Source organism: Pseudophryne corroboree, chromosome 12 (genome assembly GCF_028390025.1).
Source record: "Pseudophryne corroboree isolate aPseCor3 chromosome 12, aPseCor3.hap2, whole genome shotgun sequence".
Classification (NCBI taxonomy): domain Eukaryota; kingdom Metazoa; phylum Chordata; class Amphibia; order Anura; family Myobatrachidae; genus Pseudophryne; species Pseudophryne corroboree.
Window position 1 is genome coordinate 67,942,152 of NC_086455.1, and position 24,424 is coordinate 67,966,575.

At 46.4% G+C, this 24,424-nt stretch overlaps 1 protein-coding gene across 5 annotated transcripts in view; it reads left to right on the forward strand.

The window, feature by feature from the left end:
* Positions 1–24,424, forward strand: part of SYNE3 (spectrin repeat containing nuclear envelope family member 3) — a 199,381-nt gene that overhangs the window by 75,949 nt on the left and 99,008 nt on the right. For all 5 annotated transcript variants that reach the window (XM_063947611.1, XM_063947615.1, XM_063947614.1 and 2 more), the window contains 4 exons: positions 6,650–6,827; positions 7,774–7,956; positions 10,511–10,654; positions 12,505–12,639. In XM_063947611.1, coding sequence (XP_063803681.1) covers positions 6,650–6,827; positions 7,774–7,956; positions 10,511–10,654; positions 12,505–12,639 — 640 coding nt within the window. The remainder of the gene's footprint in view (positions 1–6,649; positions 6,828–7,773; positions 7,957–10,510; positions 10,655–12,504; positions 12,640–24,424) is intronic.

A 24,424-nucleotide genomic window follows, 5' to 3' on the forward strand; every position in this document is an offset into this window, starting at 1 on the left:
GACCCAGGACCCATTCACACTATAGGGAGAGGGGGCATATGGAGATGATCTGATCTCCAGGCGCTGCCTCCGCACACGTCACCGACCCGGCAATATGCCGTGTTGGTGCTGCCAGTCTTAAAGGGATCTCAAGCGGGTCGCACCCGGGAAGGAGCCGGTGCGACCCGCTACAGCGATATGAAAGCGGTATCAGTCACTCACAATATACAATTGTCATATATCAAATTAATCAGCACAGTCTCCTGGTGCACCCTAGCCGCTTGCATTGCAACTAAGATGTATGTTCAGAAAAAAAAACGCCCGACGTTAGCAGGCATCTTACGCGGCATGGCGTATTGAGGCTGGATGTATGAGGACCCATCTGTATGTTTAATGTTATAATACACATAGAGTTAAAATGCTTTAAGCTGCATTTTATCCATGTTGGGGTCCCGACGCAGGCGTATTCTGGCATACTGCAAACTAATGCTTGATAAATGTTATTGGTTTTAGCTACTAACAGATGTTATAGCACTGGGAAGAGTAGTGGCGGAGTCTGGTCCGTGCAGAGTACAACATCAGAGTCGGGGTTCATGTTGAGGTTGGTCACAGCGGCAGTCAGGGCCACCTTACAGAGGTCAGCCGCGCAGAGGCGGGATCACAAGCAAGGGTCAGGAGCACAGCAGCAGACATAAAGAGCAAAGGACCATTAGCTTTTAAACGCTCAGTACTCCTACTGAGGCTGGCCGGCACCAGTCAGGAACCGGAATGAGTGCAGTCCCCATATCAGTAGATAACATATAAAGGACAAGTATCTAGAAGGCATAGTAACCAAAACAGGACAGATTCAGTATATTAGGTCGACATTCATATTGTTGACATGAGATTGCCGACATAGAATGTCAGCAGTATCCATCTACAACACTAACCCCTTACACCTGAGCCTAACCTTGACCATAATGCTAATGTTGACATTTTGACAAGGCAGATATTCTGTCCATGAGGACATTCTCCAGGTACACATTATACCGGTGCGTCTAGTGGTAAGACCACAGCACATCGGGGAAAATAAAATTCCCTTGTATGGAGCGCTCTTTTAAGAACAGATCAAATGAAATGTTTATTTAGATTAAAACTTAACTTTTAATTTTCAAAATACCTATAAAATAAGTGGGAAGTACAATTTAAATTATTCCCATTATATTTCAAAAATGGACGTGGTATGCGTCCTAACGGTGAAAATATTTGGGCGAGATTAATCCAAATTTGGAAACATCTGTATATTATTGTTTTCTTATTTGGAGATTTTGTATCAAACTGAAGTTTCTGATGGTTTACTAGCAAATTCAATACCAGTACTGTGATTACGGAGCATTACAGATAAAAGGTTGCACTATCTATTACCTGATAAATGTTAAATAAATAATGGCTATAGATAACCTATATGTCTAAGAGATACCGATCCCTATATTATCTGTAGTAGTATACTCTATAATTAACTCATTATACTTATCAGTCTTTTTTCTAAAGATAAACAACCGCTACCTGCTGCTACTAGGACAGATTACTGTCCGTTTATTATGTCTGAGAAAAACATCCAGCTATAAAGGATTAATCTCGCCCAAATATTTTCACCGTTAGGACGAATACCACGTCCATTTTTGAAATATAATGGGAATAATTTAAATTGTACTTCCCACTAATTTTATAGGTATTTTGAAAAATACAAGTTAAGTTTTAATCTAAATAAACATTTCATCTATTCTTAAAAGAGCGCTCCATACAGGGGAATTTTCTTTTTCCCGATGTGTGGTGGTCTTACGGGTGTGGTATGGTCTGCCGGCGGTCGGGATTCCGGCGCTGGTAAGGTGGGAGCACCTCCAACATAACAAATAGCTGCCCAATGGGTTGAGTTGTTAGTTGGTTATAACAAATTACTTTCTTTTTCATCCATAGGGGGCACTGGAGTACTCTTGGGATATGGACGGCTTCCGCAGGAAACAGGGCACTGAATATTTAAATTTAGAACTCTCCACCCCTCCATATCCCCGAGTACCTCAGTGTTTTTTCTGTGCTCACAGCACTAACAAGGCTTGTGTGGAGCTCCCACACTTAGTTGAATATTTTATTAATTTTTCATTTTTACTTTTACAATTCTATGCCAAACCTCACGGCGCTAAATAAGGGTGAGGAGGGTACATTAGACCAGCAGTCAGATAGTGCGGTTTTTGCCCAGACATTGATAATGACCAGTGCGTCAGTCTCTGAAGTTTACAGAGACTAAGGAGCCTCTAACATATAATCCGTCATATTTACTAAACGACAGAGGTCTTCAATGGGCTTCTTATTTAGGATATCTTACTAAGATTTAAGTCTATTTACCCGATGACATCTACATTACCCGTTTCCACACAGTGACATCTACATTGGAGAATCCGCCATTGGTGAATTCGTCTGTGTGAAACCTTATAAAGACCCAAGATACATTTGGGTCACTAGGGCGCTCTATGTATGGAAACAATGACGATCACGTTATACTTATCGTTCATCAAATCTGAGAAGCTGCTGAGTATCTCTGTACAGCTTCTGCTGCCGGCTGTTAGCTCGCTTCTCGCTTTTCATCGTCGCTAGTTACAGCACGACAAGGACTCTGGCTGCGGTCTTGGCAAGCGGAGTCAGAGGTCAAAAGAATACGGTGGCCAGAAGTTGTTTGGTCCTAAATTTGACAAATGCATTTCTCAGGCCAAGGCGGTGGGGGGGGGGGGGGGAAGTCTAGTTTCCCGCCATTGCCTCCTCCGGTACCAAGACGGAAATACTCTGGTCCGGCGTTTAAATCCTTTAGACTTCAGTCTTTTCAAGGCTGTGGTACAAAAACAGTCACGCCTTGTAACGCCAGGGCGCTAAAGTCACAACAAGCCAGTGGCTTGACGGGCTCCCAGCCCATCTCGGATTTCCAATTGTGGGAGCGCGCCTTTAGACGTTACATTTGCCGGGATTCCAGACATCCACTGATGGATGTATCCGCTATTTAGTGTTAACGGAAAGCTGTCTCCCGCCACTGCGTTTTTTCAAGACAGGACTGCCTCTGTCGGACGACAAGAAGGCGTTTTGGCAGGTTGCCATTCAGTCTCTGCTGGATTCAGCAGTGTTTAATACAGGGTTATTATTCCCGTCTGTTTGTGGTACCGAAGCCGGAGGGCTCCGTCACAGTCTCAATCAGTAAGTCACTTACCTCAGATTGAAGATGGAATTTCTGCGGTCAGTAATTGCAGATTTGGGGCCACAAGATTGCATAATTGCGCTTGATCTCCAGGATGCGTACTTACACATTCCGGTTTGGTCACCTCATCAGAGGTTCTTGGGTTTTGCAATACGCCACAACCATTAACAGTTTCAGGCTCTACCGTTTGGCCTCTCGTCAGCGCCTCGGGTATTCACCAAAGTGATGTTTGTGATGATAGCTCATCTCAGATCCCTGGGAGTGACAATCGTTCCGTACTTAGACGATCTGCTCATAAAAGCTCCGTCTCAACAGATGCTCCTCCAACTTGCGCTGCTAACATACACCCCGGTTGGAGTGTCAACTTCAAGAAATCCCATCTAATTCCGTTTCAACGACTTCAATTCCTAGGTATGATTCCAGATACGGTAACTCAAAGAATTTACCTACTACACCAGACAGATTATTCGCCATCTAGTACAATTAGTGCTCAAGCCACGCACACTATCGGTACATTTGTGTATTCGCCTATTAGGAACAATTGTGGTGGCTTTCGAAGCGTTTCAGTTCGGAGGTTTTCACTCGCGTCCATTTCAACAGCAGTGGTCGCCCTCGCATAGGCAGATTCCCCACAGGGTGAGGTTGTCGCCAGGGGCGAGGGTGTCTCTACTCTGGCCGAGAGTCTCAGAAGTTGGGGAGTTGTAGTTTAAAATGGTCAGCGACAGGGTCTCTAGGCAGATCACGACAGATTGCTGTCTATAAATGTCCTGGAACTCCGCGCAATTTACAATGCACTACATGCTTCGCTCTCAGACTGTCCAAGTGCAGTCAGACAACGCGACGGCAGTCGCATACATCAACAACCAGGGAGGAACGAGAAGCTGCATGGCAATGCGGGAAGTAGCTCGAATCCTCAATTGGACAGAATACCACCAGGTGATATTGTCGACTGGGTTCATTCCGGGAGTGGATAACTGCGAGGCGGATTATCTCAGCCGTCGGGATTTTCATCCAGGAGACTGGGCATTAAATCCAGAGGTGTTTCACATGTTGGTCCACAGGTGGGGTTACCCTCAGGTGGATCTGATGGTACCTCGCCACAATTACCAAACGCACCAGTATGTGTCCAGAACGAGAGATCCAAAGGCAGTGGCGGTGGATGCTCTCACAATCGCGTAGCCGTACAGCCTCGTGTATCTGTTTCCACCGTTTCCGCTGCTCTCTCGGGTGCTAAAACGGATCAAAAAAGAGTCCGTCACAGTCATACTAGTGGTGCCTCATTGGTCTCGGAGAGCTTGGTTCTCGGATCTCCGCGGACTACTCGCATAAGATCCTTGGCCGCTCCTACTACGTCCAGACCTGTTACAACAGGGTCCGTTCTTTTACCCCGATTTAGCGCGGCTGCGTTGGCCGGGGTGGCTGTTCAGACCGCCCTCTTAAGAAGAGAGGGCATTCCAGTATCGGTTATACCAACCATGTTACGAGCTAGGAAGCCAGTTACGGCAGCTCATTATTACAGAATTTGGCGTGCCTATATAGGTTGGTGTGAAGCTCGGAAGTTTCCGACATCATCTTTCAAGTTATCCCGTCTTTTGTTATTTCTACAGAGGGGGTTAGATGAAAGACTGCGTTTATCTACACTAAAGGTGCAGGTATCTGCGTTGTCAATTTATTTTCAAAGACGATTGGCTCTATTGCCGTCTGTACACACTTTTCTGCAAGGTGTCCTCAGAGTACAGCCTCCATTCATTCCACCTACAGCGCCATGGGACTTGAATCTGGTTGTAGATTTATTACAGTCTTCATAGTTTGAACCCTTACAGCAAGTGGATATAAAAGTTTCTCACTTGGAAAACAATTTTTCTTCTAGCCTTAGCTTCGGCAAGGCGTGTTTCAGTTTTGGGTGCCTTGTCAGGCAAGCCACCGTATTTGGTGTTTCATGATGACAGAACGGAACTTCGGACGAATCCCGCTTTCTTACCAAACGTAGTGTCATCTTTTCACATCAATCACCCAAGAGTAGTTCCTGTGTTAACTGGACATTCTGGAACTCTGGATGTGGTACGCGCATTACGCGTTTATGTATCCCGAACGTCTACAGTTCGTAAAACGGATGCATTGTTTGTTCTCTATGATGCTGCCAAGATGGGTTGGCCAGCTTCTAAGCAGACCTTATCCAGATGGATACAACTGCCTATACGTCAGGCTTACCTTAATGCTAGGTTACAGCCGCCTACATCAGTAACAGCTCATTCCACACGTTCTGTGGGAACTTCATGGGCAGCTGGTCGTGGAGCTTCTACGACGCAGCTTTGCCGTGCGGCTACATGGTCTTCAGTGCACACGTTTGTGCGCTTTTACACGTTTGATACGTTTGCGGCATCAGCATCTAGCTTTGGCCGCCTAGTGTTACAGGTGCCAAACAGCTCTCCCGGCCACGGGGGAAGCTTTGGTACGTCCCAAGAGTACTCCAGTGACCCCTAGTGGATGAAAAAGAAAATAGGATTTTGGTACTTACCAGGTAAATCCTTTTCTTTGAATCCATAGGGGGCACTGGACGCCCACCCAGAGCAGTTTTACCTGGTTTGTATTAAGCTCAGGGGATCTTATGGTAACACATTTTCACCGACTGGTTCAAATTATAAGGTTCTATCGGTTATGGTGTCAACTGTTTAGTTGTCAGTAACGTTATGTGTCAACTTTGTTGTTGTCCGTTATGTTATATGTAATTCTCCATTGTCAACCTCTCTATAGTTCCTGTTCGGCTCAGTAAAAAACACTGAGGTACTCGGGGATATGGAGGGATGGAGAGTTCTAAATTTAAATATTCAGTGCCCTGTTTCCTGCGGAAGCCGTCCATATCCCAAGAGTACTCCAGTGCCCCCTATGGATTCAAAGAAAAGGATTTACCTGGTAAGTACCAAAATCCTATTTTTTCTAATTTTTAGTCTGGTTCAGGATAAATTCGAATTCATTGACATTCTTCAGGTGTCAACATTTGACCAGGTGACATTCTGCTGTTTACATTATGAATGTCAGCATTGTCACCGTCGGCAATGTGACTACGTCATTAGAACCACTAGCAGTGAAAGCCAACGTCATAGTCTGAATTGTGCACAAAACAAACGCTGTTCCTAACGAGCGCTATTCATTCTCTGTGGAGCTGATGATAGTAATTACCCTGGCCCGAGCTGCTGGAGGTGCCCGGGTGGGGGGAGGGGAGGGGGTAAGGGTGGGTCCGTTAACTCAATCCAGCACCCCCCGAGTATACCTGTGCTGTGGCCACCCGGCTTTACCAGGGCCCGCAGTGTCTCTCTACGCCCCTGAGAAAATCCTTCCGCTAGCCTATACTGTATGTTATAAATGAAGAATTTTGCTGGTCAGTGGATATGGAATCCTCTAAATGAAACCCATGGCCTTGTAATTTTTGTTATTAAATATCTGTGGCAGAGTGAAGAGTAAAGCTTTTAAGCTGAGCACTGAGACGGAATCTGAGCTCAGGCAGCTATTCCAGAACCCACTACGGGAATTCCTCTACTGGAAAGTGATAGCTGAGAGCGTCCTGGACTCCACCGCCGTTCCTGTGAATGATGGTGCCATGAACCAGGACTCCATGGACAATATTGAGGTCAGCTGTTTAATGCTAAGAATTGAAAATGAATTGTTATTAACTTTTCTGCTGCCTTCTGGTGAAAACATCCGCATATAGGGGGTAATTCCAAGTTGATCGCAGCAGGAATTTTGTTAGCAGTTGGGCAAAACCATGTGCACTGCAGGGGGGGCAGATATAACATGTGCAGAGAGAGTTAGAATTGGGTGTGGTGTGTTCAAACTGAAATCTAAATTGCAGTGTAAAAATAAAGCAGCCAGTATTTACCCTGCACAGAAACAAAATAACCCACTCAAATCTAACTCTCTCTGCACATGTTATATCTGCCCCCCCTGCAGTGCACATGGTTTTGCCCAATTGCTAACAAACTTGCTGCTGCGATCAACTCAGAATTACCCCCAAACTGTATTATAGTTGTTTCTAAGCTGGAAATATCCGATGATTGTAATCAGCCTCCCTTCTGTATTCATAACACTAACATCTACAAGGTCGATGATATTTACATATGTGAAGATGTGTTCTCTGTAACTTTCCAGCTCGCAGTGAGGATTTCATTGCAGAGTAATTGACAGGAAAGGACTGTTTGGGGATGGTAATGGGAGCAAAATTGCAGGCGTGTGATGGCCTTTTTTGGGGCGTGTATCTGCCATTAGCTGCGATCATGTAGGCAGAGAAGCGTGGCTTCTGCGTCGCTGCTGCCGCAGCCAGTCTGCGTAGCCATAGGAGTCGATGTGTCTCATTATTGTATATAGGCTGTGGGTGTGTACGAAGTTGCAAATTAGTTTTTGATGGCTCCAGTGGGCATCTTATCTTCATTTCTGGCCATCAGCTTCACTTGCCATGATTATCAATTCCTGAGCCTAGAAAGTTGCAGCTGCGTTGGGAAGGTCGTACAAGCATGAATGTTAGGACTTTGACGCTTATGTTGACGGTAAGCCGCTCACTTGATGTGTCTGTTACACAGAGGTTATTAGGGGAGAGCAGCGCTATTAAGGACAAGCTGGCAGCATTAGAGCAGAAGAAGGAGCGGATACACAGCGTCCTCGGTGATGACAAAACCAGGGCTCTCCTGAGTGATATCTCCGCAGCCGAGAAGGAGAGAGCCGCCCTGCACCAAGATCTGCTGCAGAGGAAGGACACCTTACAGGCAAGTTACAACAGGCGTCACTTTTGCTTAAACCCATTGCCTGCAAACAGAGGAGGCAGCCATTTTGTTAGCTGTATACACCTTCATCACAATGACTAAACACTGACACAGGAGGCGGATAGCTGCTGACTGACTGCATATGTCTTTAGGATATATTGTGGGGACATTGATGAAAACCTTTCTGCAGGTCACTGTTAAGAAATGTGTAGTTGTAATTTGCAAGCAATCAGATGTTTGCATTCAATTTTTAAACCGTAGCAGAGAAATGTAAATAAGAATTTAATTTGCTGTCAGTGGCAACCTCACATTTTCTGCACCGTTACCTGAGGAACATTGTTCATAAATGTCCATATATATCTCCAGAACTGGAAACCCCTGTTGTTGTGCTTTTGTGAGGGAGATTTATCAAGCCTAAAGTTGAAATGTTACCCAACCAATCAGCTTCTAGCTGTGATTTATCTAGCACTGTCTTTTAAGTGGCAACAGCTGATTGGTTGATTTGGGCAACTTCTCCACTTTATCTCTCTTCAAGGCTCAGTACATCTCCCCCTGAGACATATTGTCCCATAGAGCCATCTTGTCTGTGCCAGCCCACTATTGCTGTCTCTCGTAGTTGCTCAGAGCTCCCCACCACTGTCTTCACAAGGGGTCATGCTGCTAGTTCTGGCCTGATTATGAGATCACGGACTGTTCTGGCAGTATTCCAGGACTATCCAGGGCAGTCAGCAGTCCATATAAAATTAATACATGGAAATAATTCTACCTTAATTGAACCAATTCTTTAATGTTTATAATGTGCAGCAAATGATTCATATACACAAAATATAAATACAAGAATTCCAATGTGTGTAAATTTGTACCTTAAAATGGTCTTGTGTCTCCTTGTCACAAACCGATGCCTGATTTAGGGTGCAGGGTCATATAGTGTATCAAAGTGGCTTTGAGTCCTGCTAGAGAAAAGCACTATATAATAAAATGATTATTATTATCATGTCCATAAGTGTGGAAAAACATTGCTGACACCTGGTGGCTATGAGATGGAATTGCGCAATACAGTGCAAATGCATACCTCCCAACATGACTCTCTCCAGGAGGGACAGAATGCTCTGCCCCTGTACTTCCCACTTAATGTATGTTTGCCATCGACCTGTGGTGAAACACCTTTCTTTTCCATTAACCTGTTCAAAACAGGTGATGGAAATCACAAATGAAGAGAAAAGTCCAGGAGCTGAGCATTCTGTCCCACCTGGAGAGGGTAATGGTGGGAGGTATGAAAATGAGTTTCCCAACATAGGTAAAAAAATAAAAAACCTCTTTAGTGGTGCACTGACAAGTGCAGACAACCATCAAAGTACATCAAACGTCATTTTAGAGCCGCCGCTTCACTAAATAACACTTTCAGTGCTTCTTCTATACTTAGGTTCATTTATGGCTTAAATAATTAAGGGGACAGGTAGACGGCCTTTACTATACTGTATGTACCACTTTTATGTGTGTAAAGCTTTTTATTGCATTGCTTGTTTTAAGCATCGAACTCCGCTTGTCAGCTGGAGGACAACTATGAGGTTTAAAATGTTTTTCCATGGTTCGTCTGATTCCAAAAAATGACCACAGACCTTCGCGCTGTGCTAGTCCTGCGTTTACAAGGCCGGAGCTCTTTATTATAAATTAACAATATAAAAAAATTTACACCATTTTACACCACTTCCTTTATTCCTCAAGCAGCACAAAATGCATTGGTGGCCAAGTTAGACTAAAATGCAGCTACAATATTAGGCTGAACCACTTCTATGTTACTGTGTTAGGTGTGGGCTAGTAATAGATGACATCACACCGACCAACATGTATCCCAGTAGTTGGTGATTATGGGGAATTATAGGCTACGGTATGTGGCAATTGCTCAGTATTGCTGCTGGTGTCGCTGTGTGTGTTGGCATCTCAAGGAGTGGCGCATAGTCCTTATAAGTAACTAACAGTCAATGGCCCTCATTCAGAGTTGTTCGCTCTGTAATTTTCTTCGCATCGCAGCGATTTTCCGCTAATTGCGCATGCGCAATGTTCGCACTGCGGCTGCGTCAAGTAAATTTGCTAAGAAGTTTGGTATTTTACTCACGGCATTACGAGGTTTTTTCTTCGTTCTGGTGATCGGAGTGTGATTGACAGGAAGTGGGTGTTTCTGGGCGGAAACTGGCCGTTTTATGGGTGCGTGTGAAAAAACGCTGCCGTTTCTGGGAAAAACGCGGGAGTGTCTGAAGAAACGGGGGAGTGTCTGGCCGAACGCTGGGAGTGTTTGTGACGTCAAACCAGGAACGAAACTGACTGAACTGATCGTAGTTGCCGAGTAAGTGTGGAGCTACTCAGAAACTGCTAAGAAGTGTCTATTCGCAATTCTGCTAATCTTTCGTTCGCAATTTTACTATGCTAAGATTCACTCCCAGTAGGCGGTGGCTTAGCGTGTGCAAAGCTGCTAAAAGCAGCTTGCGAGCGAACAACTCGGAATGACCACCAATGATCTTACTGTCTTTACTAAATGTAATCCCTCCCCTGTGTTCAGAGTTTGGCTGTGCAGAGTGAAGAGTTTGATTCAGTGTTCAAGGCGCTGCACAAGCAGATGTCAGCCATCAGAGTTAAAGTCGCCAAGGAAAATGAGCTGCAGCCGGATATTATTGGGAAACAAGCGCAACTTCAGCGACTGCAGGTCGGTTCCTTTTTACTGTGTACTCAGAAGCAAAGTGCTCCATCAGTTTAAAGAATCTGTGCCTTACTGGCTGTTCCTAAACTGACAGTCCCTACATAACCCTATTGATTAAAGAGGAGCCGAGGAAGCTGTACAGTGGGTGAGCAATAACCTGTTTTAGAGCAGTGATGTCCAAGCTTTATGTGGGAAACGTGGCATATACTATGCACTGTAACATCCTGCACACAGGCTGCATTATTGAAACGTGATATATGATGTATGTAGAGGTTTATGGAGGGACACGGAATAGTTTTGGAGCAATATCTGTGACATACAAGCCTCACGTAGTAGCATCTGTCCTTTGGTACCCCCAGACCTTACAAGAATGAGCACAAAAATGTGATAGTTGTGTCCATATTGCTGCATTTGCATGTTTCTGCTTGAGATGCGGTGAGTACCTGTAGGGGGCAGCGGCTGAGGGGCTGGATTTAATCAACTTCAGTTACAGTTCTTTGATTGAAGCAGAACTGCAACTACTGACAATCACGCAGCAAGAGCCACCCAGTATGTTAAAAGTCCATCCAGCATGGAATTAGCCATCCACCGATGTGTTCGCAATTCTGCGACTGCATCGCAAAAACATAGGGCACCATGTTTTAAGTCGCAGCAATCGCAGCTGACTTCAGATGCACGCCCCAAAAATGGGCGTGACACGCCTGTGTTTTCTCAACCACTCCCCAAAAACGTCCACGAACGCCCGCCACATGTTAATCAACCTGCGATCGCATCCTGGCAAGATGCTATCGCAGGAGAATCGGGAGTCGAGCACGCGCAATGCACTCGAAGCGCATGTGCAGACGTTCCAATAAACGGCAAATTTACAACTGAAGCTGACTAAGGCATGCACAGCGGCTGCACAGTGGCTGCGCGGGTATACACACCATGGTCACACCCCCGATGGATGCGACGGCAATGTGATTGACATCGGTAGGCGTTTTCATGCTGGCGAAGCAGCATTGGGGGGACGTCAGGGACCGTTTTTGTGGCGTTCCCGATTTGAATGCAGATGCATAGGCAGGTGGCCCCACACATGCTGGGTGGCCTTGCCTGTGCTGGGCAGCCCTCAGCATGTGCAGAGATGAACGCAGATCTGGTTCCATATGCAGTGATCTGCGGTCATCTTTGAATAACCCTCTTAGTCTAAAAAAATACAAATACAACTTTTTTCACTGACGTAATAAGCTGGTTGCTCTCTACGAAATGCCTTCCTGGTCACAGGTGTGTATCGAGTAGTGCAGCAGTGACCGGGAACTCTGCCGACCAGTGAACAAGCTGAATATGCAGAAGTATTAATAAAGATGTGAATTTTATTTTCATTGATAAAAATTTATTTTTGCTCCACTCTCCCTTTCTTGGAGTGGGGGTGGGCTTGCTGTTGCTGGAGGAGGGGCTACACTGGTGGCCTGGGAACCAGGCATGAGCGAGAGCTCTTCAGTCGCGGTAGCGATCAGTGATTGGTATCTTATGTATCACTCACCTCAGGTTAAACTGAGCATATATCTTAGACCACAGGTTCTCAAACTCAGTCCTCAGGACCCCACACAGTGCATGTTTTCCAGGTCTCCTCACAGAATCACAAGTGAAATAATTAGCTCCACTTGTGGATCTTTTAAAATGTCTGTGAGTAATTAATAAACCTGTGCAGCTGCTGGGTTACCTGCAAAGCATGCACTGTGTGGGGTCCTGAGGACCGAGTTTGAGAACCCCTGTCTTAGACACACACCTGAATACGTGAGCCCGTGTGCTGATGATCCAGTGATTTAATTTATGACACTGTCAGGGCTGGTTCTCAACCATATTTGCTGTTCCAGATGCTGCTGGAGGACTTAACGAAACTCAGCTCGCCTATCAAGGCGTTGCGTTCTATGACCGAGTCAAACCCCACCCAGGCTCATAGAGCGAGCCAGCTGTCGTCAGATTACCTTATGCTGCAGAGGTCTCTGGAGGTAAGATCCACCTGCTTTCCTGAATGCTGAATTTCATATATAGCCCTCCTATTACTCAGACCCATGAATATGACGTTTTATAACGCCCCTCCAGGCTATGACAAGTACATTTCTGTGGGAGCTATTTACTAAAAAACATAAAATGTGTTGAAACTAATCAGCAGTTGGCTCTGATATGTAACTAACCTCATATCTCTTTATGCAGCAAGATTCAGTCTAGTACCAAGGGATTTGTCCTTCTCAGGTGCGCTGTCATCCCCTGACTCACAAACCTTTAATGAGGACAGATCTTTTGGTTTGCCTTCCCACTGCACATGCACCGTATCTGAGCATATGCTTCTACGGGTGGTTCCGAGACCCCCGCATTCCAGGGACATCGCCACTTGTGGCTGAATGAGTGTAACTGGGTGGCAAAGGGGGTATGCACCTAGACTCATAGGCAAACGCAGGGGGGGTTTCCGGTTGCACGGAAACCCCCCTCCTTTTGGCAAGTGGCTCAAATGATGACAACAATGGTAATGGTAAATAATACTATTACTAGAACTGCTGCCACATCATGCAGTTTTTGGGACAGCAGAGCTGCTGCACATGCCCAGATGCCCAGTGGTAGCAACTTCTTCTACCAAGTTTGCTGTGTGTGTGTGTGGATCTGAGTCCTCAATCAGTGCACAGACCCAGAGAGTAGCTACCAGGAAGAAGAGACAGGAGCATTACCATAAGGTGGGAGAATGTGTTCTTAGAAAGTGCAGTACTGGTTCTATTATGTTTGTGTATTTATTTATTATGGTATGTTTAACCTTTTTCTGGAAACTCATTTGTATTATTTAAGTATGTTTGATAAAGCCTATACTATAGACCATCTATAGGGTTAAATATAAGTACTGTATTCCATACAGTATACAGTGTATAAAAAGACCAATGTTCAGAGTCGTTATTAGGTTTTTCTACCGCTCCCCCAGACTCCTGCACTTTCTCCAATGTTCCGCAGAGTGGGAAATTGTGGACTGCATTTGTAAACCCCCTCTAGAAATCCTGCGTTTGCCACTGAGACTAAGTTTTGTGTCGGTGTGTAGAAGGAGCTGCGGACTATGCTGAGAGGTCGGTACCCAAAGACCCGTCTAAATTCAGACGCATCTCATGTGTCTAGTGTAGGGCTGGTGCATGTGTGCACTGATTATGATGGCATCTGATTAAGCAGACATACAGATACGTGCAGAAAGTTATAGGCCCTACACACTGGCCGATTTTCAGAAAGATATGAACGATCTCGTTCATAAATGAACGAGAACTCGTTCATATCTTTCAGTGTGGAGACTCCAGCGATGAACAACGATGCGCGTCCCCGCGCTCGTTCATCGCTGATCTCCCGTCGGCTGTGCATGCAGGCCAATATGGACGATCTCGTCCATATTTGCCTGCACTTCAATGCAGCCGTGTGACGGGGGGAGTGAAGAAACTTCACTCCCCCCGTCACTGCCCCCCCGCCGCCGGGTCGCTCGTCGGCCGTATCGGCCGTCGGGCACCTCGGCGGCGCATCGTCTAATGAGTAGGGCCCTTTACATAGGTGTGCAAAACTCGATACCCAGGTGAATCTGTGTTTAGTTCCGTGCTCGCAATGCAACTGTGAAGGGGCCCCAATGTGTGTACTCCCAACACTAATACATAACATTCCTATCAGTAATGATTTGAGAAGGGATAATTTATGCTGGATTGCGAAGATTGTGGGACATTACTGCCAATTAATATATTAACTAATTTAATTGAAGAATTAATGTGCTTTAATTAATTAATAAAAAAACAACAACTTCAGCCACCATTTACCATTGTTATATGTTTATAGATTTATTATCGTTTAGAGCATTGTTTTGTTTTGCTCAGCCTGTTTCTGTAACTTGCTAGAAGAACTGTTGAAATTGCTGTCTATGGAGAGTTTTGGTTTGATTCTAAAATGTGTAGTTCCAGCAATAGACAACTTACTAAAGGCAGAAACACTGAAAAATGCAACACACAGTCCCAATAAGTTACATTGCATAGTGTACAGTGTTTTAGTATTTTCATGGTATTTCTTTTCCCCTCTAAGCAGAAAGCAGATTGGTAACGCTGTCTATAGGAGTATTGGCCCTCATTCTGAGTTGATGGCTAGCTGCTTTCGTTCGCAGCGCGGCGATTAGTTGAAAAATCGGCACTTCTGCGCATGCGTATGGTGCGCACTGCGCACGCGCGTCATACTTTCACACAAAACTATGCAGTTTCACACAAGGTCTAGCGACGCTTTTCAATCGCACTGCTGATCGGTGAGTGATTGACAAGAAGTGGGTGTTTCTGGGTGGAAACTGAGCGTTTTCGGGGAGTGTGTGTAAAAAAGCAGGCGTGCCCTATAAAAACGCAGGAGTGTCTGGGGAAACGGGAGAGTGGCTGGCCGAACGCAGGGCGTGTTTGTGACGTCAAATCAGGAACTCAACAGTCTGAAGTGATCGCTAGCTAGGAGTACGTTTCGAGCTGCTCAGAAACTGCACAATCTTTTTTTGGAGCAGTTCTGCGATCCTTTCGGTCGCACTTCTGCTAAGCTATATTACACTCCCAGAGGGCGGCCTAGCGTTTGCACTGCTGCTAAAAGCAGCTAGCGAGTGATCAACTCGGAATGAGGGCCATTGTCTTTTTCATCACTTTACAGTGTTACAAAACAGAATTGAAATCTTTATTGCTCAAAGAATCACATCCCATTTGATACATTTCACACCACAGTCTTCTTGGATCGAACAGTTAGTTCGTCAGTCAACTGCATCTTAAAAAGGGGTTCACTACGGCTGGCCGGCGGTCGGGCTCCCGGCGACCAGCATCCCGGCGCCGGGAGCCCGACCGCCGGCTTACCGACAGCTTGGCGAGCGCAAATGAGCCCCTTGCGGGCTCGCTGCGCACGCTACGGGCACGGTGGCGCGCTACGCGCGCCACACTATTTTATTCTCCCTCTATGGGGGTCGTGGACCCCCACGAGGGAAAATAAGTGTCGGTATGCCGGCTGCCGGGCTCCCGGCGCCGGTATACTGAGCGCCGGGAGCCCGACCGCCGGCAAACAGAAGACCACCCCTTAAAAAGTACTAGGGGAAAGTTAGATTAGATCATATTTCTTATGAGGTTTTTTATGTTACAGCGCCATCTTGTGGTGGAACAGATGCAGTATCAATGGCTGTTTTCATAATTCAGTAGTAACTAAAAATATACTAATAAATAGGTATATTATAAACAGTACCAGTCAAAAGTTTGGATACACCTTCTCATTCAATGGTTTTTCTTTATTTTAATTATTTTCTACATTGTAGATTATTACTGAAGACATCAAAACTATGATAGAACACATATGGAATTATGTTGTAAACAAAAAAAGTGTTACACAAATCAAAATATGTTTTATATTTTAGATTCCTCAAAGTAGCCCCCTTTTGCTTTGATGACAGCTTTGCACACTCTTGGCATTCTCTCAATCAGCTTCATGAGGTAGTCTCCTGGAATGGTTTTCAAACAGTCTTGAAGGAGTTCCCAGAGGTGCTGAGCACTTGTTGGCTGCTTTTCCTTCACTCTGCGGTCCAACTCATCCCAAACCATCTCAATTGGGTTTAGGTCGGGTGATTGTGGCGGCCAGGTCATCTGACGCAGCACTCTATCACTTTCCTTCTTGGTCAAGTAGCCCTTACATAGCCTGGAGTTGTGTTTGGAGTCATTGGGGTAAATTTACTAAGGTGGGAGATTTTTAGAACTGGTGATGTTGCCCATGGCAACCAATCAGATTCTACTTACCATTTATCTAGCTGCTTCTAGCAGATAATAGATATAATCTGATTGGTTGCTATGGGCAACATCACTAGTTCTAAAAATCTCCCACCTTAGTAAATTTACCCCATTGTCTTGTTTAAAAACAAATGATGGTCCCAGTAAGCGCAAACCAGATGGGATGGCATGGCGCTGCAGAATGCTGTGGTAGCCATGCTGGTTAAGTGTGCCTTGAATTTTGAATAAATCACCAACAGTGTCACCAGCAAAGCACCCCCTCACCATCACACCTCCTCCTCCATGCTTCACATGCTTCACAGTGGGAACCACACATGAAAAAAACCATCAAATGCTATGATGAAACTGGCTCTCATGAGAGCCGTCCCAGGAATGGAAGACAAAGGGTAGCTGCAGAGGATAAGTTCATTAGAGTTACCAGCCTCAGAAACCGCCACTTAACAGCACCTCAGATTAGAGCCAACATAAATTCTTCACAGAGTTCAAGTATCAGACAAATCTCAACATCAATTGTTCAGAGGAGACTGCGTGAATCAGGCCTTCATGGTCGAATTGCTGCGAAGAAGCCACTACTGAGGATGAACAAGAAGAAGAAGAGAATTGTTTGGGCCAAGAAACATAAGGAATGGACATTAGACCAGTGGAAATCTGTACTTTGGTCTGATGAGTCCAAATTTGAGATTTTTGGTTCCAACCACAGTGTCTTTGTGAGACGCAGAGAAGGTGAGCGGATGGTTTCTGCATGTGTAGTTCCCACTGTGAAGCACGGAGGAGGAGGTGTGATGGTGAGGGGGTGCTTTGCTGGTGACACTGTTGGTGATTTATTCAAAATTCAAGGCACGCTTAACCAGCATGGCTACCACAGCATTCTGCAGCGCTATGTCATCCCATCTGGTTTGCGCTTACTGGGACCATCATTTGTTTTTAAACAAGACAATGACCCCAAACACACCTCCAGGCTATGTAAGGGTTACTTGACCAAGAAGGAAAGTGATGGAGTGCTGCGTCAGATGACCTGGTCTCCACAATCACCCGACCTAAACCCAATTGAGATGGTTTGGGATGAGTTGGATCGAAGAGTGAATGAAAAGCAGCCAACAAGTGCTCAGCACCATTCCAGGAGACTACCTCATGAAGCTGATTGAGAGAATGCCAAGAGTGTGCAAAGCTGTCACCAAAGCAAAAGAGGACTACTTTGAGGAATCTAAAATATAAAACATATTTTGATTTGTTTAACACTTTTTTGTTTACAACATAATTCCATATGTGTTCTATCATAGTTTTGATGTCTTCAGTATTAATCTACAATGTAGAAAATAATTAAAATTAATAAAAACCATTGAATGAGAAGGTGTGTCCAAACTTTTGACTGGTACTGTATATACAGTATATATATATATATATAACGGGGAGCACTCACCAGACTTGAAATAATCAGCAGGTTTTAAGGTTTTATTCAGCTTATCATCAACATTTCAGTCCTAGCATAGACCTATCTGCCAGTTTGTTATAGAAACCTGGTTGTACCCTGGGTAAAGTGAAGTGAAGAGGTGGCGCCCTCTGGTGCAGCAGTGGTGAAGAGTAGTTTATAATTTCAAACAAACAGTAGTAATTCAAGTGGCCTCGTACCAAATAATAAATACTTGATCTGTTTGTCTTATGATCCTCCTTCTCCATAGATAGATTAATATGACTCAACAGGTAGGATGTTCCTGTTTGGTTGTAATTAGTGATTTCCTTTTCCTCAATTGGATGTGGACCAAAGATATGCAAAAAGACGCAAATACATAGGGGTATATGCAATTGCCGGCAAATTGCGGCAATTTCTCTGACGTCCTAGTGGATGCTGGGACTTCCGTAAGGACCATGGGGAATAGCGGCTCCGCAGGAGACTGGGCACAAAAGTAAAAGCTTTAGACTAGCTGGTGTGCACTGGCTCCTCCCCCTATGACCCTCCTCCAAGCCTCAGTTAGATTTTCTCTAACGTCCTAAGTGGATGCTGGGACTCCGTAAGGACCATGGGGAATAGCGGCTCCGCAGGAGACTGGGCACAAAAGTAAAAGCTTGAACTAGCTGGTGTGCACTGGCTCCTCCCCCTATGACCCTCCTCCAAGCCTCAGTTAGATTCTTGTGCCCGAACGAGAAGGGTGCATGCTAGGTGGCTCTCCTGAGCTGCTTAGAGTAAAAGTTTATTTTAGGTTTTTTATTTTCAGTGAGTCCTGCTGGCAACAGGCTCACTGCATCGTGGGACTAAGGGGAGAAGAAGCGAACTCACCTGCGTGCAGAGTGGATTGGGCTTCTTAGGCTACTGGACATTAGCTCCAGAGGGACGATCACAGGTTCAGCCTGGATGGGTCCCGGAGCCGCGCCGCCGGCCCCCTTACACAGCCAGAAGAACGAAGAGGTCCGGTGAAATCGGCGGCAGAAGGCATTCCTGTCTTCAACTAAGGTAGCGCACAGCACTGCAGCTGTGCGCCATTGCTCTCAGCACACTTCACACTCCGGTCACTGAGGGTGCAGGGCGCTGGGGGGGAGCGCCCTGAGATGCAATAAAAACTGAAATACCTTAGGATGGCAAAAGAAATACATCACATATAGCTCCTGGGCTATATGGATGTATTTAACCCCTGCCAGTTTTCCTGAAAAAAGCGGGAGATAAGGCCGTTGTGAAGGGGCGGAGCCTATCTCCTCAGCACACAAGCGCCATTTTCCCTCACAGTTCCGCTGGAAGGACGGCTCCCTGACTCTCCCCTGCAGTCCCTACAGAATCAGGGTAAAAACGAGAGAGGGGGGGCACTATTGGCAGCTAAATTATAAACAGCAGCTATAAAAGGGAGTAACACTTATATAAGGTTATCCCTATATATATAGCGCTCTGGTGTGTGCTGGCAAACTCTCCCTCTGTCTCCCCAAAGGGCTAGTGGGGTCCTGTCCTCTATCAGAGCATTCCCTGTGTGTGTGCTGGGTGTCGGTACGATTGTGTCGACATGTATGAGGAGGAAAATGATGTGGAAGCAGAGCAATTGCCTGTGTTAGTGATGTCACCCCCTAGGGAGTCGACACCTGACTGGATGGTTGTATTTAAAGAACTACGTGACAATGTCAGCACTTTACAAAAAACTGTTGACGACATGAGACAGCCGACAAATCAATTAGTGCCTGTCCAGGCGTCTCAGACACCGTCAGGGGCGATAAAACGCCCGTTACCTCAGTGGGTCGACACAGACACAGATACTGAGTCCAGTGTCGACGGTGAGGAGACAAACGTAATGTCCAGTAGGGCCACACGTTACATGATCACGGCAATGAAGGAGGCATTGAACATTTCTGACACTACAAGTACCACAAAGAAGGGTATTATGTGGGGAGTAAAAAAAAAAAACTACCAGTAGCTTTTCCTGAGTCAGATGAATTAAATGAGGTGTGTGATAAAGCGTGGGTTTCCCCCGATAAAAAAGTGCTAATTTCTAATAAATTATTGGCACTATACCCTTTCCCGCCAGAGGTTAGGGCGCGTTGGGAAACACCCCCTAGAGTAGATAAAGCGCTCACACGTTTATCTAAACAAGTAGCGTTACCGTCTCCTGATACGGCCGCCCTCAAAGAACCAGCGGATAGAAGGCTGGAAAATATCCTGAAGGGTATATACACACATACTGGTGTTATACTGCGACCAGCAATCGCCTCAGCCTGGATGTGCAGTGCTGGAGTGGCGTGGTCGGATTCCCTGACTGAAAATATTGATACCCTGGATAGGGACAGTATATTACTAACTATAGAGCATTTGAAGGATGCATTACTATATATGCGTGATGCACAGAGGGATATTTGCACCCTGGCATCAAGAGTGAGTGCTATGTCCATTTCTGCCAGAAGAGCGTTATGGACGCGACAGTGGTCAGGGGATGCGGATTCCAAACGACATATGGAAGTATTGCCGTATAAAGGGGAGGAGTTATTTGGGGCCGGTCTATCGGACCTGGTGGCCACGGCAACGGCCGGAAAGTCCACCTTTTTACCCCAGGTCACCTCTCAGCAGAAAAAGACACCGTCTTTTCAAACTCAGTCCTTTCGTTCCCATAAGTACAAGCGGGCAAAAGGCCACTCATTTCTGCCCCGGGGCAGAGGAAGAGGAAAAAGACTGCACCAGGCAGCCTCTTCCCAGGAGCAGAAGCCCTCCTCTGCTTCTGCCAAGTCTTCAGCATGACGCTGGGGCTTTACAAGCGGACTCGGACACGGTGGGGGCCCGTCTCAAAAATTTCAACGCGCAGTGGGCTCACTCGCAAGTGGACCCCTGGATTCTGCAGGTAGTATCACAGGGGTACAAACTGGAATTCGAGACGTCTCCCCCTCGCCGGTTCCTGAAGTCTGCTCTACCAAAGTCTCCCTCCGACAGGGAGGCAGTTTTGGAAGCCATTCACAAGCTGTATTCCCAGCAGGTGATAATCAAGGTACCTCTCCTACAACAGGGAAAGGGGTATTATTCCACGCTGTTTGTGGTACCGAAGCCGGACGGCTCGGTGAGACCAATTTTAAATCTAAAATCCTTGAACACTTACATAAAGAGGTTCAAATTCAAAATGGAGTCACTCAGAGCAGTGATAGCAAACCTGGAAGAAGGGGACTATATGGTGTCTCTGGACATCAAAGATGCTTATCTCCACGTCCCAATCTACCCTTCTCACCAAGGGTACCTCAGGTTTGTAGTACAAAACTGTCATTATCAGTTTCAGACGCTGCCGTTTGGGTTGTCCACGGCACCTCGGGTCTTTACCAAGGTAATGGCCGAAATGATGATTCTTCTTCGAAGAAAAGGCGTTTTAATTATCCCTTACTTGGACGATCTCCTGATAAGGGCAAGGTCCAGGGAACAGTTAGAAGTCGGAGTAGCACTATCTCAGTTAGTGTTACGTCAGCATGGGTGGATTCTAAATATTCCAAAATCGCAGCTGATTCCAACAACACGTCTCCTGTTCCTAGGAATGATTCTGGACACAGTCCAGAAAAAGGTGTTTCTCCCAGAGGAGAAGGCCAGGGAGTTATCCGAGCTAGTCAGGAATCTCCTAAAACCAGGCCAGGTGTCAGTGCATCAGTGCACGAGGGTCCTGGGAAAAATGGTGGCTTCTTACGAAGCGATTCCATTCGGAAGATTCCATGCAAGAACGTTTCAGTGGGATCTTCTGGACAAATGGTCCGGATCGCATCTTCAGATGCATCAGCGGATAACCCTGTCGCCAAGGACAAGGGTGTCTCTTCTGTGGTGGCTGCAGAGTGCTCATCTACTAGAGGGCCGCAGATTCGGCATTCAGGATTGGATCCTGGTGACCACGGATGCCAGCCTGAGGGGCTGGGGAGCAGTCACACAGGGACGAATTTTCCAGGGCTTGTGGTCAAGCATGGAAACATCTCTTCATATAAACATTCTGGAACTAAGGGCCATTTACAATGCCCTAAGTCAAGCAAAACCCCTGCTTCAGGGTCAGGCGGTATTGATCCAATCGGACAACATCACGTCAGTCGCCCACGTAAACAGACAGGGCGGCACGAGAAGCAGGAGGGCGATGGCAGAAGCTGCAAGGATTCTTCGCTGGGCGGAGAATCATGTGATAGCACTGTCAGCAGTGTTCATTCCGGGAGTGGACAACTGGGAAGCGGACTTCCTCAGCAGACACGACCTTCACCCGGGGGAGTGGGGACTTCATCCAGAAGTCTTCCAAGAGATGGTAAACCGTTGGGAAAAACCAAAGGTGGACATGATGGCGTCCCGTCTCAACAAAAAACTAGACAGATATTGCGCCAGGTCAAGGGACCCTCAGGCAATAGCGGTGGACGCTCTGGTAACACCATGGGTGTACCAGTCAGTGTATGTGTTCCCTCCTCTGCCTCTCATACCAAAAGTACTGAGAATCATAAAAAGGAGAGGAGTAAGAACTATACTCGTGGTTCCGGATTGGCCAAGAAGGACTTGGTACCCGGAACTTCAAGAGATGCTCACGGAGGAACCGTGGCCTCTACCTCTAAGAAAGGACCTGCTCCAGCAGGGGCCTTGTCTGTTCCAAGACTTACCGCGGCTGCGTTTGACGGCATGGCGGTTGAACGCCGGATCCTGAAGGAAAAAGGCATTCCAGAAGAAGTCATCCCTACCCTGATAAAGGCCAGGAAGGATGTAACCGCAAAACATTATCACCACATTTGGCGAAAATATGTTGCGTGGTGTGAGGCCAAAGAGGCCCCTACAGAGGAACTTCAACTGGGTCGCTTCCTACATTTCCTGCAAACAGGACTGTCTATGGGCCTAAAATTAGGGTCCATTAAGGTTCAAATTTCGGCCCTGTCGATTTTCTTCCAAAAAGAACTGGCTTCAGTGCCTGAAGTCCAGACGTTTGTCAAAGGGGTACTGCATATACAGCCTCCTTTTGTGCCCCCGGTGGCACCTTGGGATCTCAATGTGGTTTTGGGGTTCCTAAAATCACATTGGTTTGAACCACTCACCACTGTGAAATTAAAATATCTCACATGGAAGGTGGTAATGCTGTTAGCCCTGGCTTCAGCCAGGCGTGTCTCAGAATTGGCGGCTTTATCTTATAAAAGCCCTTACCTGATTTTTCACACGGATAGGGCAGAATTGAGGACTCGTCCTCAATTTCTCCCAAAGGTGGTTTCAGCGTTTCACGTGAACCAGCCTATTGTGGTGCCTGCGGCTACTAGGGACTTGGAGGACTCCAAGTTACTGGACGTAGTCAGGGCCCTGAAAATATATATTTCCAGGACGGCTGGAGTCAGGAAATCTGACTCGCTGTTTATCCTGTATGCACCCAACAAGCTGGGTGCTCCTGCTTCTAAGCAGACGATTGCTCGTTGGATTTGTAGTACAATTCAGCTTGCACATTCTGTGGCAGGCCTGCCACAGCCAAAATCTGTAAAAGCCCATTCCACAAGGAAGGTGGGCTCATCTTGGGCGGCTGCCCGAGGGGTCTCGGCTTTACAACTTTGCCGAGCAGCTACTTGGTCAGGGGCAAACACGTTTGCTAAATTCTACAAATTTGATACCCTGGCTGAGGAGGACCTGGAGTTCTCTCATTCGGTGCTGCAGAGTCATCCGCACTCTCCCGCCCGTTTGGGAGCTTTGGTATAATCCCCATGGTCCTTACGGAGTCCCAGCATCCACTTAGGACGTTAGAGAAAATAAGAATTTACTTACCGATAATTCTATTTCTCATAGTCCGTAGTGGATGCTGGGCGCCCATCCCAAGTGCGGATTGTCTGCAATACTTGTATATAGTTATTGTTACAAAATTCGGGTTATTATTGTTGTGAGCCATCTTTTCAGAGGCTCCTTCGTTTATCATACTGTTAACTGGGTTCAGATCACAGGTTGTACGGTGTGATTGGTGTGGCTGGTATGAGTCTTACCCGGGATTCAAGATCCTTCCTTATTATGTACGCTCGTCCGGGCACAGTATCCTAACTGAGGCTTGGAGGAGGGTCATAGGGGGAGGAGCCAGTGCACACCAGCTAGTTCAAGCTTTTACTTTTGTGCCCAGTCTCCTGCGGAGCCGCTATTCCCCATGGTCCTTACGGAGTCCCAGCATCCACTACGGACTATGAGAAATAGAATTATCGGTAAGTAAATTCTTATTTTTGTGCCCGAACGAGAAGGGTGCATGCTAGGTGGCTCTCCAGAGCTGCTTAGAAGTAAAAGTTTAAATAGGTTTTTTATTTTCAGTGAGTCCTGCTGGCAACAGGCTCACTGCATCGTGGGACTAAGGGGAGAAGAAGCGAACTCACCTGCGTGCAGAGTGGATTGGGCTTCTTGGCTACTGGACATTAGCTCCAGAGGGACGATCACAGGTTCAGCCTGGATGGGTCCCGGAGCCGCGCCGCCGGCCCCCTTACAGAGCCAGAAGAGCGAAGAGGTCCGGAGAAATCGGCGGCAGAAGACGTTCCTGTCTTCAGATAAGGTAGCGCACAGCACTGCAGCTGTGCGCCATTGCTCTCA